This window comes from Tiliqua scincoides, chromosome 3 (genome assembly GCF_035046505.1).
Source record: "Tiliqua scincoides isolate rTilSci1 chromosome 3, rTilSci1.hap2, whole genome shotgun sequence".
Taxonomy (NCBI): Eukaryota; Metazoa; Chordata; class Lepidosauria; order Squamata; family Scincidae; genus Tiliqua; species Tiliqua scincoides.
In genome coordinates, this window is record NC_089823.1 from 216,492,732 (window position 1) to 216,508,256 (window position 15,525).

The window sequence follows — 15,525 nt, forward strand, 5'->3', positions numbered from 1 at the left end:
AGATGTCTGTTTTTAAATTGCCAGTACGTTCCACTGTTCTTAAAACATCACCAGCTTCTTTTTGCTTTATTGTGCAGAGAAATTCAAAACTATATGAGCTGGCGATACATCATGGATCTGGTAAACAGCCTCAGTCGCAAGTACAAGGACACCAGGAGCACATTTCGTAAGGTGCCGGAAAGATTTGTAAAATCTGTGATATTAAGAGTTTTTGGAAAGCTAGCTCTGCCATATAGAAACATTTCAATTTTATGTAGAACTTAGCAATACAAGAAGCTGCAGGTCTTAGGGCTCAATCCTAACCAACTTTCCAGCACTGACCTAAGGGCAATGCAGCTCCAAGGTAAGGGAACAAACAGTTCCTCACCTTGAAGAGGCCTCCGTGACTGCCCCCCAACTGCAGGATGCAGCACACGTCCCATTCACACGGCTATGTCAGAGCTGGAAAGTTGTTAGGATTTGGGCCTTATTTGCAGGAGCTCTGGAAGGAGTCTGACACCACAGTCCAACAAAGACTTGCAGAATAAGTGATCTTTAACATCTGTAGCCATTGCTTTGGCTAAGCATTGTGGAAGGAAATTGGATACATTTCAGGTGTCTCAGGTGTGCATCTGAATGTATGCCTGACTGTGGCACTTAATATGCCCGCTGAATTGCTAACAGAATGCACCCCTCAGGGTCAGCCGTGTTGCATTGGGCCCTGGGGCAAAACCATGAGATAAGCCATGCAGAGCCCCTCGCCATGGCACCCTTCTATTGGTTCCCAGCTCACCTTTGGACAGGGGAAGAGGATAAAGTGCTTCTTCAGCTTTGACTGCAGTGCAAACTCCTTCCCGTGAATTTTATCCAATGGCTTAGAAAGCTGAGAGTCACCTAGCAAGTTGCATGGCATTTTCTGCTCATGAGGCGATTGGGCTTTGCTCCATGTGCCCCTTTTGTTATCACAGGAGCCACCTGAGAGAACCCATTGACTGCTGTTCAAGTCACACTACTGTAGAACTAGTGTACTACAATATTATAGCTACTTGTAATGTGTGCATGGCCCCCGATGGGACTCCTCTGATCTACACCTGGTTTGTATCTGACTTACAGCGCAATCCTATCTTGTGCTGGAACAGGCAGGCAAGGAGGCCTGCGCTGTATCCAGCGCAAGATTGGGGTCAGAAGTGGTTCAGCCGGAGGCAAGGGGAAACTCTTCCCCTTATCCCCAGGTAAGCCACCATGGCCCCAATGGTTCTTTTTGGACTTGTACCACCTCAGGAGGTGGCACAAGTCTGAGGAGAACGCTGTGGTTTGCAACTTCTCCACGCTGCTTGGGGAACAGAGTTGGGATCCAGCATGACAGCTGGGTCCCAGCCACACCTACTGCTCCCACCCACCTGCGCCCAGGACCACCCTCTGCTCACCCTCCCCCCACCCCGGAATGCCTTCCTCGCGCCTCCTCCCTGCCTTCTCCCTGCTCTACCCAGACCCTGGCATCAGCCTAGCTTAGCCAATGCAAGCCTCCCTGCCTGAGTCGCTGCAGAGGCTGGATTCAGCTTCCACAGGCCAATGCACATCACTGTGCCGGCCCAACCAACTCGTGAGGAGGTGCAAATGTGCTTTTATGTTTGTGACCCTCCAGGGCCAGTGCAAAGGAGTAGCACTGACTCGAGGGCACTCAGGATTGTGCTCTTAGTGATTTTCTGCAGAAAGAGATATGTCTGCCCTGTGGTGTGGGGATAGGATTTGGCACTGCCATGCCTGTGCTGCTCGGCCCACATCATGCCTGCAACATGCCCAAGAAACTCCCATTAACCCCCACCCCACCCCCAGCATCATTGAGGTTGTTGGCAGCTGGTCTGCATCAGGTTTCAGTTGACTCAGTGTTTCAGGCATGCATAAGCTTATGCATATCTACTCAGAAATAAGTCCCATTGAGCTCAGTGAAACTTACTCCCAGGATAATGTGTGTAGTATTGTAGCCAAGCAGTCTAATCCTATCCAAGGCTTACAATAGCAGATCTCACAACTTGCTACCATTAGTCCTGATCTTGCAATCCACCAACGTAAGCCCCAGACTGGTGGTGTGAAAGATGTCCGAGAGATGTCATGATGTCCAAGAGATGTCATGGCCACCAACTCAAATGGCCAGAGGCCACATGTGCATTAAAGTGGCTCCCAGATGACCGGCCAGAGCAGGTAGGTCAGCTGTAGGGGCAATTCGGGGTAGGGGATCATGGGCAGGGAGCAGGCTGGGAGGAGGAGGATCTCAGTGGCAGCCATGCAAACCAAGATCCTATCCCTCTTTCCCCACTCCCCTTTGATTCTCTTCAGACTTATGCCAGCAATATATCTGGTATAGGTCTGAGGAGACTCATTGGAAGCCAGGTAGCCTATGGGGAGGTATGAAAATTTTACTTTCCTCTCCCAGACCATCTGCTTGGCTTCCCCATAGCATGCAGCCCATGCTCCATCAGCGGGGCTGCATTCTATGGGCTGGCAAGAGCTAGGATTGTGCCCTACATCCCACTGATTTCAGCAGAAGATTTTGGAACATGAGCTTAATTCTACCATTGAAAGAAGTAGGATAAAGAACACTTAACTTTCACTAGATTGCAGTCCATATTGTCTTTGATTCAGGACATGACACTTATGTACTCGTATTTGTGAGTGGAAAAATAAATTAGAAGTTAAAGGATGGTTCTGTTGTGTTCAGATATTCCTTCACAACACTAAATCACAAAAAGCTGAAGCAGTGTAGTCTTCAGGGGAGTTAGGATAGCAGCAGGCTGTTGCTTTTGTGCTTTGCTGATAATACTTCCCCAAAGACCTCTCCTCTCTCCACCTAATTCTTTATACACTTATTAGGACTGAAAACAACCTGTTCCTTCTCAATGCCATTAATCCAGTCCAAAGGGTGGAATTAATAAATGATTACTTAGAACTTAAGGCATGAGCTGAAGTCAGTTGGCACCTGGGAACTAGTTCAGCAGTGAAGAACGTTCCCGGGAATAGTTTAGGGAAGAACTACATCATGCGCAACTTCAGGCAGTCAATTCATCATAGTTAGGATTGTGAATGCATCCTGAGCCCATGCATTCTCTTCAGCCCCCTCTCCTCTTTGGTGCAGAGCCATAACATCAACATCCTCCTTTGTTTAAAAACCATGGCTTCATGGTTTAGGTGAAGCCAGCAACTGAGTTGACCCTGGCTTACAAACCCTGGTGCTAAACTCACCAGATTACTTGCAAAGCCACAGTTCCCAGCTTTGCAAGAGCCATGGTTTAACTAGCCAGAAAGTAAACTCCTTAGCCAGTGGCATTCCTGGAGAGGGGACAAAACGCCTGTGGAAAGCACCCCCCTCCCCCCAGCTTCAGAGCCTTTGCTTTCAAAGCCGCGACTGTGCTTTCAAAACTGCAACTTTCACACTGCTTTGGTATCAAACCTCAGCACAGGTCACCATTGCCTTTCGCATTTGGTACATCAGCAGTACAGGAAGATTCCACCACGATCAGTGCAGACTTTTCTGCATGCACAGATGGTTTGCATGGGTTCTGCACAAGGTGAGCCTATCTCCCCCCCCCACCCATAAGTATCAGTAGCAGCAGCATTAAGTACCTTGGGACACCCCTCTCATGTTGCACTTGAAATGATGTAGTAGCTAAGTATAAATAACCAAGAGAATCATGATTATTCACTCCTACCTTGAAGTGTTGTTTCTGGGCTTGTAACAAAATGGAAACTGATGAGATTGTTGTCTTTGTATTTCACATTAGTATAGGAGAGGAAATAATGGAGAATGCAGGGAGTCATTTGATAACATAGCAAATCAATTTTTTTTAAGAACAAAAACTGTAGTCAAACAAGTAAAGTTCTTCTATGCTGCCAATGGGCAACATCTGCTGAATGCTGAATATCTCTGGATTTCCCCAGTTGTAATAACATACTTTTTTCCAAATATAAAGCACAAAAGCCAACTTTTTTGAGGGGGGGGGGGAACTCACCACTGCACTGAACCATGAATGGCTTTTGTTTGCCAGAGGAGTGATTGGATATTTACTAAGCCTCCTGGGTCATGTCTCAATCTCCACCTGGTTGTTAAGTCTAGGTTTCTGGCTCGTGAGTTCAGCAAGGTCACTGAGCCTGAGCAGCCCAAGGATCCAGTTTGTGAGCTTCCCAGTCCTTGAAAGGGAAACAGAACTCACAGAGGAGTCATCTAGCTGGGAGGGTTTTGCATGCAGAGGTGTGAAATTGACAGGGAGCTCTTTCTGCAGGGGAGAGAGATGATATTAATCAGTGTGGCACCTCCCTGCTGCAAGCCAGTTCTTTACTAAATTTCACATCCCTTCCTTGCTCTCTTTTGGAGTCTGTGTTTGAAACTGAATTCTGTCTTTAAATCTTGCAAGTATATGTAAAAGACACCAAGGAGAAATGAAGGAGCTCCCAAAGTGCTGAAAAACAGTATGAAACTATGGAGAATGCAAAATTCATATGTAGCTTCATCATAAGATGTTGGTCACTTTGATCTTTATGGGGTCATTTTCTATTTAGGATGAGTAGGATAAAACTAAATGGATGATGGTCTTACCTGCGGGTTTGCCCTAGCAGTAGTGTAGATACAATGGGGGCACAGCACTTAGTTTTGCAGGGTGCATCAATGCACCAGGTAAGCTGTCCCTCCCCCTAGCCATCAGAGCCATTCCAAGTGGCAAGAGCAAAGCAGAGGATTTTGCTCTCATTGCCCAGAATGACTCCAATGGCAAGGAGGAGGGAAAGCTTACCTGGTGCATTGATGCACCCTGCAAAACTAAATGCTGTGCCTTCCTTCCCTCCCCATAGCTACGTGACTGCTTCCCAGAGCCTGTGCTTACCACATTACTGGGTGAAATCAGAATTTTTCACACTTTTCCAGGTTGTTTCCACAGCAAGAGGCAAGAGCAGTTCATTGTTACAGAGAGGAAACAGGGAGAGAGTCACATGTTCTCACTTGTGTTCTTTAACTACCGCTTACCTTCCATTAACAATAATAGCAATTGAAGGCTCTCAGAGATTATAGGAGGCCTCTCCAAAACTCCTAAGCTCTTGCCTACATTGCTAACGGATGCAACTGATGTAGCTGATGTTTCTCTCTGACAGGTGCTGTATGGTACAACCTCAGACACTGCTGCGTGGCGGCGTTGTGCAAACTACGTTAACGGCAATATGGAGAATGCGGTGGGAAGGCTGTATGTCGCAGAAGCATTTGCTGGAGAGAGCAAACACGTGGTAACGTTCTCTGTCATTAGCTGTTTCATTTTTTTAATTTAGGCATGGGAATAGAAGATAATGGGGAAATCTAGTGGCTGCTACTTACCAAAACAGACACACGTGTCATCTCCTAAGGTGTTTCTTTTGTCCATGCTTCATCCTGGAATGCTAAAAATGAGAAAAGTGTGCCACTGTTGGACTGATTTCCATACTATGTTTTGCACTCAGGTACACATACATCAATTAGAAATGCAAATGGATCCCGTCAAATGTGACTGGTGCCTGAAGAGCATTTTGCGCTTTTTGCTCCAAAACAATTACAAGTTTTGCCCACTGAAGTTTTGCCCGGTACAGCTCAAGCAGATTTTGAAAAGTGTCAGATTGTGCACACATGTTCCACTCACATTCAACAATATTCATGATGTGGCGTACCTAGGGGGGTCCACGGGATCAAGTGACCCTGGGCAGCATGTCTAGGGGGGTGCCCCCACACGCAGCCATGCTGCCCCCCACCGGTCGCTCCTGCTACCTCCTGTCCGGAAGCCTTCGGAAGGCTGTAGAGGTCACCCACGGCCTCCCTGATCCTCAGAAAGCCTTGTAAGACCTTCGGAGGGGCAAAAAATATCAGTTCAGGTTTTTGGGTGAAAACCGGAAGCTACGTTTTTATGCCCTTAGGACTTCTGAGGGGCAGCCTTCTAAGGGCATAAAAAAGTCACTGCCAGTTTTCACCCCAAAAACTGGAAGTTCCACTTTCCGGAACTAACATTTTTTGCCCCTCCAAAGGCCTTACACCTGCGGCCTCTCCAGCCCTCTGAAGGCCTATAGATGGAAAATAGCAGGTGCGACTGGTGAGGGGGTTGGCAGCCTGGCTGGTGAGGGCCCCAGCAATTTGCAGCTGTGGACCCGGGCAGCACTGGGTCCAGGATCGCCACTGTTCATGATAGTGGTCCTGCAGGGAATGGTTTGGATTGGCTACCTCACTGGGGAGAGGTAACTTTCCTCCATGCATAATTTTTAAAAACTAGATATTTGCAAATGTCATGCTTAAAATCACAGGGTTTACCCTCAGAAGGAATCATCTCAAGTTTCACCCCATTGTACCCCTCCAAACAGCTTCAGTTAAGAAAACACTAGTGGTGCTTGCTCCATTGGCATCAGAGTTGTTAGAAAAAGTGGTTATGAATTTCAATAGGACTTGGGTAACACGTCCTATTGAATTCTTGATTCTTGATTCCTTGACTCTTCTGCCAATCTATGGTACTGACTATTGAGAGCTCAATGGAGCCCTGCTGGTAAGATATAAGTTTTATAATAAGTAAGTAAAAAGACATTGTGCCCAACCACTTATTCAGTTCTAATGGTAATTATGAGGATAGGCTGGTGCAGGCGCCACAACACACACTGCAATGCTGGTGTGGTGGTTCACAATGCCACCCTTGTGGCAATGGTGATGTTGAAGGTTGCAACACAAACTCCCTTTTCTCTAGAGCTCTGGTTTGAAGAGCCTGGGAAATGTTAGTAGATCATGAAATCTATTTGGCATCTATTAGCGGGAAAACTTGGGTGCCAAAAAAGGAGCAAAGCACAACTTCTTACGCACGGAATCTTTTTTTTTTTTAAAGTAGATTTAAGATGCTGGAAGAAAGCAACATCTTTTGGCAGTCAGACAGCTGATGGGATTATGTAGCTCTTCCAGGAGAGTAAGCCAAGTTATTAGCTAATGGTGAAGATTAGAAGAAGTTCTCACTTGTTGTGGTGTTTCAGAACAGGAGATTACAGGAACAGAAACCATTGTGGTTGTGTCCTCCTTATATGAGTAATAACCTCCCTCTTAGGGAAACATGCAAATAAGAATAAAACACTATATTGCAGACTAACCATAAGTATTTGGCTAATCACAGTGATTCTGGATCTGAAGAATCATGGGAGAAGCAGTGTTTGCATGGTCCCCTGCCTTCTTCCTTCTGAACAGATGCTTAGTGGAAGATAGGAAGTTTTCACCCACAAATGGTGTGTGTGTGGGGGGGGGGGGTTCCAGAAGCCTAGCAATGGCTATGCTTATGTGCCACTGCTCCATCACTCTGATCTTTAGTTTGAGCTGGATGAGATATAATTGGGTTGCTTGATGCAGGCAAGTTCTATTCTAAACACTTTGTGATCTGTGTGTTGCCGATCCCCTCTGTTTCGACGGCTTCTTGATATACTGGGACCTACCTCTGTATGTCTCAACTTTTTCTCATTTCAGCAGTAGGGGCACACACATCCACACATGCATGCACGCACTCATCTAGCAACACACAAATGTGCGAAGTAAGCAGCTGGCAAAGGTCAGGTCCACAGGGAAGCTTCTCATACTCACAGTTATGTATGGCTGTAGAGTCAGTGGTTTGCCAGGGTAAATAGCAGCTGCAAGGCAGCCCAGGCCAGACTGGGACCATGGTGAAGGCAGAGGGGGCGTAGCCCCAATCCATGCTACCTTTCCCTCCATCCAGCTGCTATTTACTGAATAAGAAACAAAATGCTAGCCCCAAACACATACTTAAAAATGTATGGTTTTTGATAGAGACTTGAACTGGCTTTCCCTCTCCCCTGGAAAGTCTGGGATCTGTCATTCTGCTAAGCTCATGAACAGGACCACTAATTTCTCAGCAACCTCATCAAGTGTCAATTCCCAGGACTTTTTTTGGTGATGGCCATTCCAGTTACAGAAAAGTCTACCATGCTGGCATGCCTTTATATTGCCTTTTTATTTGAAGACATAGAGATGTGTTAAATAGCAAAGGGAACTAATTGGAATTACCATTCTACTTAGTAACTTTGGCTGGGAACAGCTTAACCTTTTGTCATTATCTTTAACCTTTCTTGCAAAACAAAAATTAGCATTTCAGGCAGCAGCTGGAATCTGGCACTCCAGAATCTGTGGGGCCCAAAGTGGATGATTTGATCTCACTGTATTGCATGTCCCCAGGTGCAAGATATGATTACACAAATTCGTGAAACTTTTATAAAAATCCTGGATGACCTCACGTGGATGGATGCAGAAACCAAAAAGAAAGCTGAAGAAAAGGCAAGTGTTTGTAATTATAAAGGCAAGTTTATAATTTGGGAGTAAATAAATGCCTGTTATTTTGTTGGCATCCTTCAGTCTCGGAAGACTATGTTGTCACGCTCTGAATGGTGATTCTGGAACAGAGTGTCCTCTCCAGTGCGCCAAGCCTGGGTAAAGTAGATATGGAGGATAGACTGTTAGCCATGCAGCAAATCCCCCCTCTCCACGTCGCTGAAATGGTCCAATGGAAAGGCAGAGGCCAATACGTTTGGTTCCAGCGGCGTCGCAGGAGTTGCCAGAACGTGACTGTGTTCAGCCATGAACTGCCTCAGGGACTCCAGCTCCGGATTTTACCTCGAGGTTGACTCCTGAAGCCTTTTCCATAACTGGATGTAGCCACAAGGCAGTGGAAGTTATTTTAATTCTCCAAAATCTGAAGAGAACTGACAAAGAATTATTTGGGAGGAAAACAAATGGAGCATTTCTCAAATACTCCCTGTAAAGTTTAGCACGGTGAATTGTGGGTCATGACCAGGGGCGGATCCGAGGGGGGGCCATGGGTGTGTGCCCCCCCAAAAACTGTCACACCAGCATGGAAGGGCACCTGCTGGGATGGGGAGCAGCCCAAGCACAGCCGTGAGCCCAGGTCTATCTGGCTGTAAGAGGTGGCTTCCAGCCAAGGCAGAGTTGAAACGGGAGCTCAGTTCTACCCAGCAGATAGATCTGGGCTCCAAGTCCAGGTGGGGCCCAGGTCTACCTGCCCGGCAAACCTTGGCCACAGAGGCCAAAGTTCAACCGGGAGCCCAGGTCTACCCACCTGGTTGACCTGGGCTCTGAAGTTAAGGTAGTGCTCAAGGTCCCATCGCTCTCCCAAACTCAAACACTGGATCCACCCTTGGTATTGACCCACCAGGGGGTGTGAGTTTATTTTTGGTGGGTTGTGAAAAGTTTGCAGCATTTCCAACTGGAACCAAGTGGAGGTCTGAGGGGGCCCCACAGTTGCTCCAGCCAACTCAGTGACACTCCTGGGACTTACCACCAGCTGCCTCTCTTGTTGCCACCCAAGCCTCTGCTTGGTTGACCTTGGACCACTCCAGGCCTCATCACATCACGTTTTTGTTGCTCTAGCCAGTGCATGGTCTGGGATTCAACACTTTTGCTAACAAGCGATGAAAACACTGGTATTAAATGCAGAGTGCCAGTTGCACAGAATGTGGAATGTTTCCCATTTGTAAAATCTGCCTCTGTCGGTTTGGGTATACCAACTGTATAATGTCTGAATTCATACTTCATTTCTCAATTCATTTTCAGGCTGTAGCAATTAGAGAAAGAATTGGTTACCCTGATGAGATCATGAAAAATGATACTATGCTAAATGAGGAATACAAAGATGTAAGTACATATGAAAACATTCTGTTAATAACTATTAGGAACAGCTATATAAAGAATAGGGCTTAAGACCAAGTATACCACACTGAGGCCAGTGGAGATATAAGCAGAAATCTTCATTTGGGGCACAATCCATAGGAAAATTCCTTTGTGTGAACCTCACTGGTAAACTTGCACAGCTCCCACTCATTTCACAGGGGCTTCTACAAGAGTATTACCTAGTGCATCATGCCGAGTACATGGACTTTGGCCATGATCCATACATAGTACACTACAGTCACAGAGCACTTACTGCAAGTTGTGGTGTTTGGGAAGTCCCATAAGTGCACAGATTCCAAAGCTAACAGAAGTGGGGCTTGCAGATTTGAGGTTGTCTCATTACTGCAGCCACTGAATCCACCTACATAAGTTATGTTGCCAGCTTATCACAGAGCCATCAAAATATGGGAGTAAAACTGTGAGAGAGCACTGCTCCTCATTACAGGGGGATATCTGCGGATTTGGTTTCCACAGACTGGGTTTGTGGGGCCTCCTTGCACATGCCTCCCTCTGTGTGCCCCCTCCTGAGGCAAGGGAAGCTCTGCTCCCCTTACCTTCAGAGGGTCCTCTGAGCCCAGCAGTGTTCGCAGGCATTCGTCCGCGACCTTAAAAACATCACTTCCGGTTTTTCCTTGAAACCAGAAGTCACATGTTTTGAACTCTAGAGCTCTGCCAAGCTCAGACTGAGAAAGTTTCATGGAGAAACTGGGTGTTTTTAATGCCTTATAAGGGTCCCAGAAGACCCTTCCAAGGTGGGTGGAGCTGAGCTCCCCTTGGCTGGGGGGCTGAGATTAGGCAGTTTCAGGTAACCACAGAGGGTTCTGGAATGGAACCCTCATGGATATGGAGCATGCCTCTATTCATTTGAACAGCTGATCTGCATTGCTGGGGTACTTTGACTCATATTTTTTCTTAGTCTTGCACTCAGGCATTCACATCCATTGTGTAATGTTTCATAGCTGAATGTGGGAACTAACTCTTAAATAGCATTTTGTGAACACATATTAACATTAATCTGGAATTTTGGAATTTTGGAATTCTGCAATATTTGCAATTTTGTGTTGCTTTAATGGACATTGTCTCACTATTTTGTTATAATCAAAACAGATAACTCTGATCTGAACATTTGCTGATATTAAAATTCTCTCGGTCATGTTTGATCCATGACAGTTCATTCATACATGCAAGTCCTCCCTTGCTATGACAGCCATATACAAACATGTATGTACGAACTATGCATTTGTCTACATCAGTGCTGAGGTCAGCAATGGTTTTTTTCCAGTGCTGAACTCAGCATTAACTGCTTCTACTTCTACTTCATTAACTACTCTTCTTCAATAATCTACTTCATGAACGAATTTCAGTTATTTATTTAACTCCTTAATTCCTGCCCTTCTTCCATGATGACATACAAGGCAGTGTACATAAGATTTCCAGACAGACTCCCTTCCAGGCTTTACCAAAATATACTTACACCCAGCAAAATTGCTACAGCATGTGCCTTGAGGCTATGTCTTGACTTTTTCTTGACACTTTTGCTCCCATTTCCCCATGATTCTTCCCCAATTCTTATTCTTATGCTATGAAAAATCTGACCAATCCTTCTTATGCTAAGAAAAATCTGACTTTGCACAAAGCATTCCTATATAGAAGACACTGGCTTTGATGTTATAGCCAACTACTGTTATCTCTCCGTCCCTAAATGTTTGGTCTTTGTTTGCTGGGTGTTTTTCACTGCTCTTTATCACTTGTTTTGCTTTAATTGATTGGGTTGTTAAATTGTTTTTATCCCCTTGGCCATAAACTCACATTGTGGCCTTAGATAAAGTACTTCATCTCAGCCTTTCAACATGTGCAATGCAGAAGAATAATGCTTACTCATCTTACTGGGTTGTTGTTAGGACAGTGTCAAGGTAATGCATGTGAGTGTTTGGCACACTCACAAAACACTGCATAAATGATGTTACTGATGAAGCAGTCTCCACATTCATTACACATTAATAGTCCAATCCTAACTAACCCCCCCCACCAATGCAGTTTCACCTACTGAGTGCACTCTGCATCCTTTGTGGCGGGGGGGGGGGGGTTCCAGAGGCCTCCTCAAGTTAAGGAAACATTTCTTCCCTTACCTTGGAGTAAGCCTCCACTGTGCCGATGGGACTCCTCAAATCAACTTCAGCCAATTTGTGGAACCAAGGTTAGTAAGGGGGAAGGAATGGGAATAGAATCCTGGCACACGCTGGTGCCACCAGTATTCACCCCTCCTCCCCATCTGCCTCCCACCAGCCCCCCCGTTCCACCCCCCCACATATCACTCCTCCCTTGAGAACTTCCCTGCCTCTGCACAGGTTGCCCTCTCCAGCAGCTGCAGAGGGCAACCCAGGTACACCACTACTATTTGCAGGTTTGTCCCTGAAATAGCTGTAGGCATCATGCTGTTTACAATGTTGTACAGGCACGTATGCTGTTATACATGCCTTTACAACGTCAGCCCAATTAGGATTGGGCCCTTATTTTAGAAAAAAAACACACTCTTCACTGGCCCTTTCACATGTTTAGTGAGTGAGGCCCTGTCTTGCTTGGGCCTAGTGAGGATTTTTTCCATGGTAAATAAATAAACTTCACACCAAACTATGACTGGAATAAAGTTGCCTATAGGTTTATCTATAGGAATGAATACCAAAATACTATTACTTTTCAAGAAAAAAGGAAAAGCAATTGTTTGTTCCTGGCATAACTCACAACCTAAAGTCAAGGACTAAATCAATGCACGTTTCAAGAGATTTCCCAGTACATTAACTGAGATGATCTGATTTTTACAGACCTGACAATTAGGGTAATATTAAATGTGCATGTGCTGAATGGCTGCTGCCCTACATGAATTAGGTAGTGTCTGCCCCATTATTCACTTTCGCCTTTCACTTGTCAACTGATTTTACATAACTATAAGTCATTCAACAAGTCTGTTGATAATTCTCTCCTAGGAATGTTGTAAGGATCAGTTTGAAGTTTACATAAAGCACCTTTCTGTTTCACTTCCCTTTCTCTTTTTCTTTAAAGCTGAGTTACAAAGAAGATGAATATTTCCAGAACATAATTGCAAGCTTAAAGTTTAACCAGAAGGAAAGGCTAAAGAAGCTTAGAAAGAAGTTGGACAAAGAAGAGTACGTACTTAAGCTGTTTAATCTGTGAATGTAATGCTCTTTTTAAAGTACCTGATACTGGTTATCTGCTATCCTGCCACAAGTTCACCTTTTATTTATTTTTTTATTTTATTTACTGTGCTATCTTAACATATTTTATTGTGCTTAGTTTTGTAATGACACAGGATCATGCTGCGCCATTTCACTTCATATCTGAGGCAGTAGTAGACCAGCCCCCATGGTGCCCGGGGCACAGGTCCGCGACATGCTGCTCCCCCACATCATGCCACTCTCCCCAACGGGATACTTACTGAGATGTGATGCTCCACAACACTCGAGAAGCTTCTGGCACCATCTTAAAGAGTTCTTCCAGTTTCCTCACGAAACTGGAAGTACTGTCCTCTTTAAGATAGCACTAGAAGCCTCCGAAGGCTTTCCGCGCACAGCAGAGCACCGTGCAGGGCTTCGCCTGCCTGTGGAATGGCTCTGGAATGCAGGCAGGGCAGTGCAGCAGGTGGAGGCAGCAGCAACGGGGGTGTGGCGGGCATGGCACCTGGGGCTTTTGCCCTGCGACCCCCCTCCAGGCCTGCCATTGATCTGAGGTGAAATCTAAGGCATCTGGTGTGCCACTATGAGATACATGAAGCTGGACTAGATGGGCCTTTGACCTGGTCCAGCCAGACTCTTCTTATGTTCTTATCTTGTTGTGAGGCAAAATGTCACCTGGGCCAGGACAATCAAAGGGCTACAGCACCATCATATAGAAGGGACATTCTCTACTGCACCAGAACTGGTGATTTTACCCGGGGGGGGGGGGGGGATTTGAGTTCTTTTAGATCTGACATAGCAATCAAGAAGTGAAAGACCACATTAGTTCCTTGTATCTTTGATCGAAACCAGTCAGGGCCAACACATACACTCTCTTAACTTGTGGTTGTGAAATTGAGAGGGAGCCACAGAATTGTATACCCTCTACCATTTTGGGATTAAATTTATTATGTTGTATTTCCTATCAAGCTTCAACGGCAGATAACTTTTAGCTCAGCACTAACTGTGTTTGAGACTAACCAAGGTTCCCACCCAAGCATAATAACAGCCCAATTCTTTCCTCCAGTGGGGCCCAGAGAAACAGCAGCACTTAAATGGCCACCACTGCATCCTATGGGGCTGCGGCATCTGCCAGAGTCTCCTCGGGAAAAACTTCTGGTGGCCCCAATGGGTCTCCTCGGGCTGCACCAGCTATTTTTCTGGCGCAGAACCAAGGAGGCCTATGTAGAGCTGCACAAGCCTGGAGGGGGCGTAGAATTCATTGGCAGAGTCTGTGCCATCTCCACTCCCCTCCTGGACCTGATCTTTTAGGAGGTGATGCACACATCCGTTGACTCCAAGCTGAACTGAAGGAGTTGACATGTGCTATTGTACCTCTGTGCTGCTCAATGCCTTACCTGCAATTGAGACATACAAAATTATGCAGGGGATGGACAGAGTGGATAGGGAGATGCTCTTTACACTCTCACATAACACCAGAACCAGGGGACATCCACTAAAATTGAGTGTTGGGAGAGTTAAAACAGACAAAAGAAAATATTTCTTTACTCAGCATGTGGTTGGTCTGTGGAACTCCTTGCCACAGGATGTGGTGATGGCGACTGGCCTGGATGCCTTTAAAGGGGGATTGGACAAGTTTCTGGAGGAAAAATCCATTACGGGTTACAAGCCATGATGTGTATGTGCAACCTCCTGATTTTAGAAATGGGCTATGTCAGAAGGCCAGATGCAAGGGAGGGCACCAGGATGAGGTTTCTTGTTATCTGGTGTGCTCCCTGGGGCATTTGGTGGGCCACTGTGAGATACAGGAAGCTGGACTAGATGGGCCTATGACCTGATCCAGTGGGGCTGTTCTTATGTGCTGGTAGCCAGGGCTCCATATGCAGCAGCAGTGGGGTGGCATATACCTTCTCACCAGCGCTGCTTGCTCACAAGTCAGCATAAAGTGCTTTACAGCACTTTTATGACAGTACAAGCCACACAGCACAATGATCGGATAGCGCAATGAGTTTGGTATATTCCCTTGAGTCTGGTGTCCCTTACATGTGTTTCATCTTATTATGTAGTCCTACATGAAAGGCTGCAATTCAGTTCATGAACCCAGTTTCTTAACTTTCATACTCTTTGTACCTCCATTAATTACAGAACAGAGTCCTATTTATAGAGTCAACTCCTGTGCCACTGTTGGCAAACACAAGGCCAGCAAAGTTAATTGATTTATAATCAGTTGGAGTTTGCTGCGTACACAAAAGGGAACACAGTGTAGCGTATATCAGTTTATGAGCATGTAAAGTATAAAGGACAGGAGATCAGTATCTTACAAATTACTTTTCAGATGGTGCATGTATATTTTTACTTTCAACAGGTTCAGTAAATTGAACTTTCAAAGTAAGGCAGATCATGATATTGGTTTAGAGATCCCATAGCATCACCAAGCAGGATAATTGGAAGGATTCAATTTTTCATAGTGAACCTTAATTATTTCTAATGCAACACATATGTGGCTGAAATTCACATATGCGAATTTCAGTGGAATTTGTGCCCACGATCTTTTCAGTAACTCATGTCTTCGTCAAAGAAATTGTAAACTTTTTGCTATCCAGATTCAGAAGGATTGAAAACCATTCA

At 45.6% G+C, this 15,525-nt stretch overlaps 1 protein-coding gene across 1 annotated transcript in view; it reads left to right on the top strand.

Annotated features, from left to right (window-relative positions):
• The window catches only part of MME (membrane metalloendopeptidase), a 73,843-nt gene that overhangs the window by 40,094 nt on the left and 18,224 nt on the right, over positions 1 to 15,525 (top strand). The window contains exons 11-15 of the mRNA XM_066618986.1: positions 78 to 171; positions 5,119 to 5,247; positions 8,198 to 8,296; positions 9,590 to 9,670; positions 12,767 to 12,870. Of these exons, the coding sequence (XP_066475083.1) occupies positions 78 to 171; positions 5,119 to 5,247; positions 8,198 to 8,296; positions 9,590 to 9,670; positions 12,767 to 12,870 (507 nt within the window). The remainder of the gene's footprint in view (positions 1 to 77; positions 172 to 5,118; positions 5,248 to 8,197; positions 8,297 to 9,589; positions 9,671 to 12,766; positions 12,871 to 15,525) is intronic.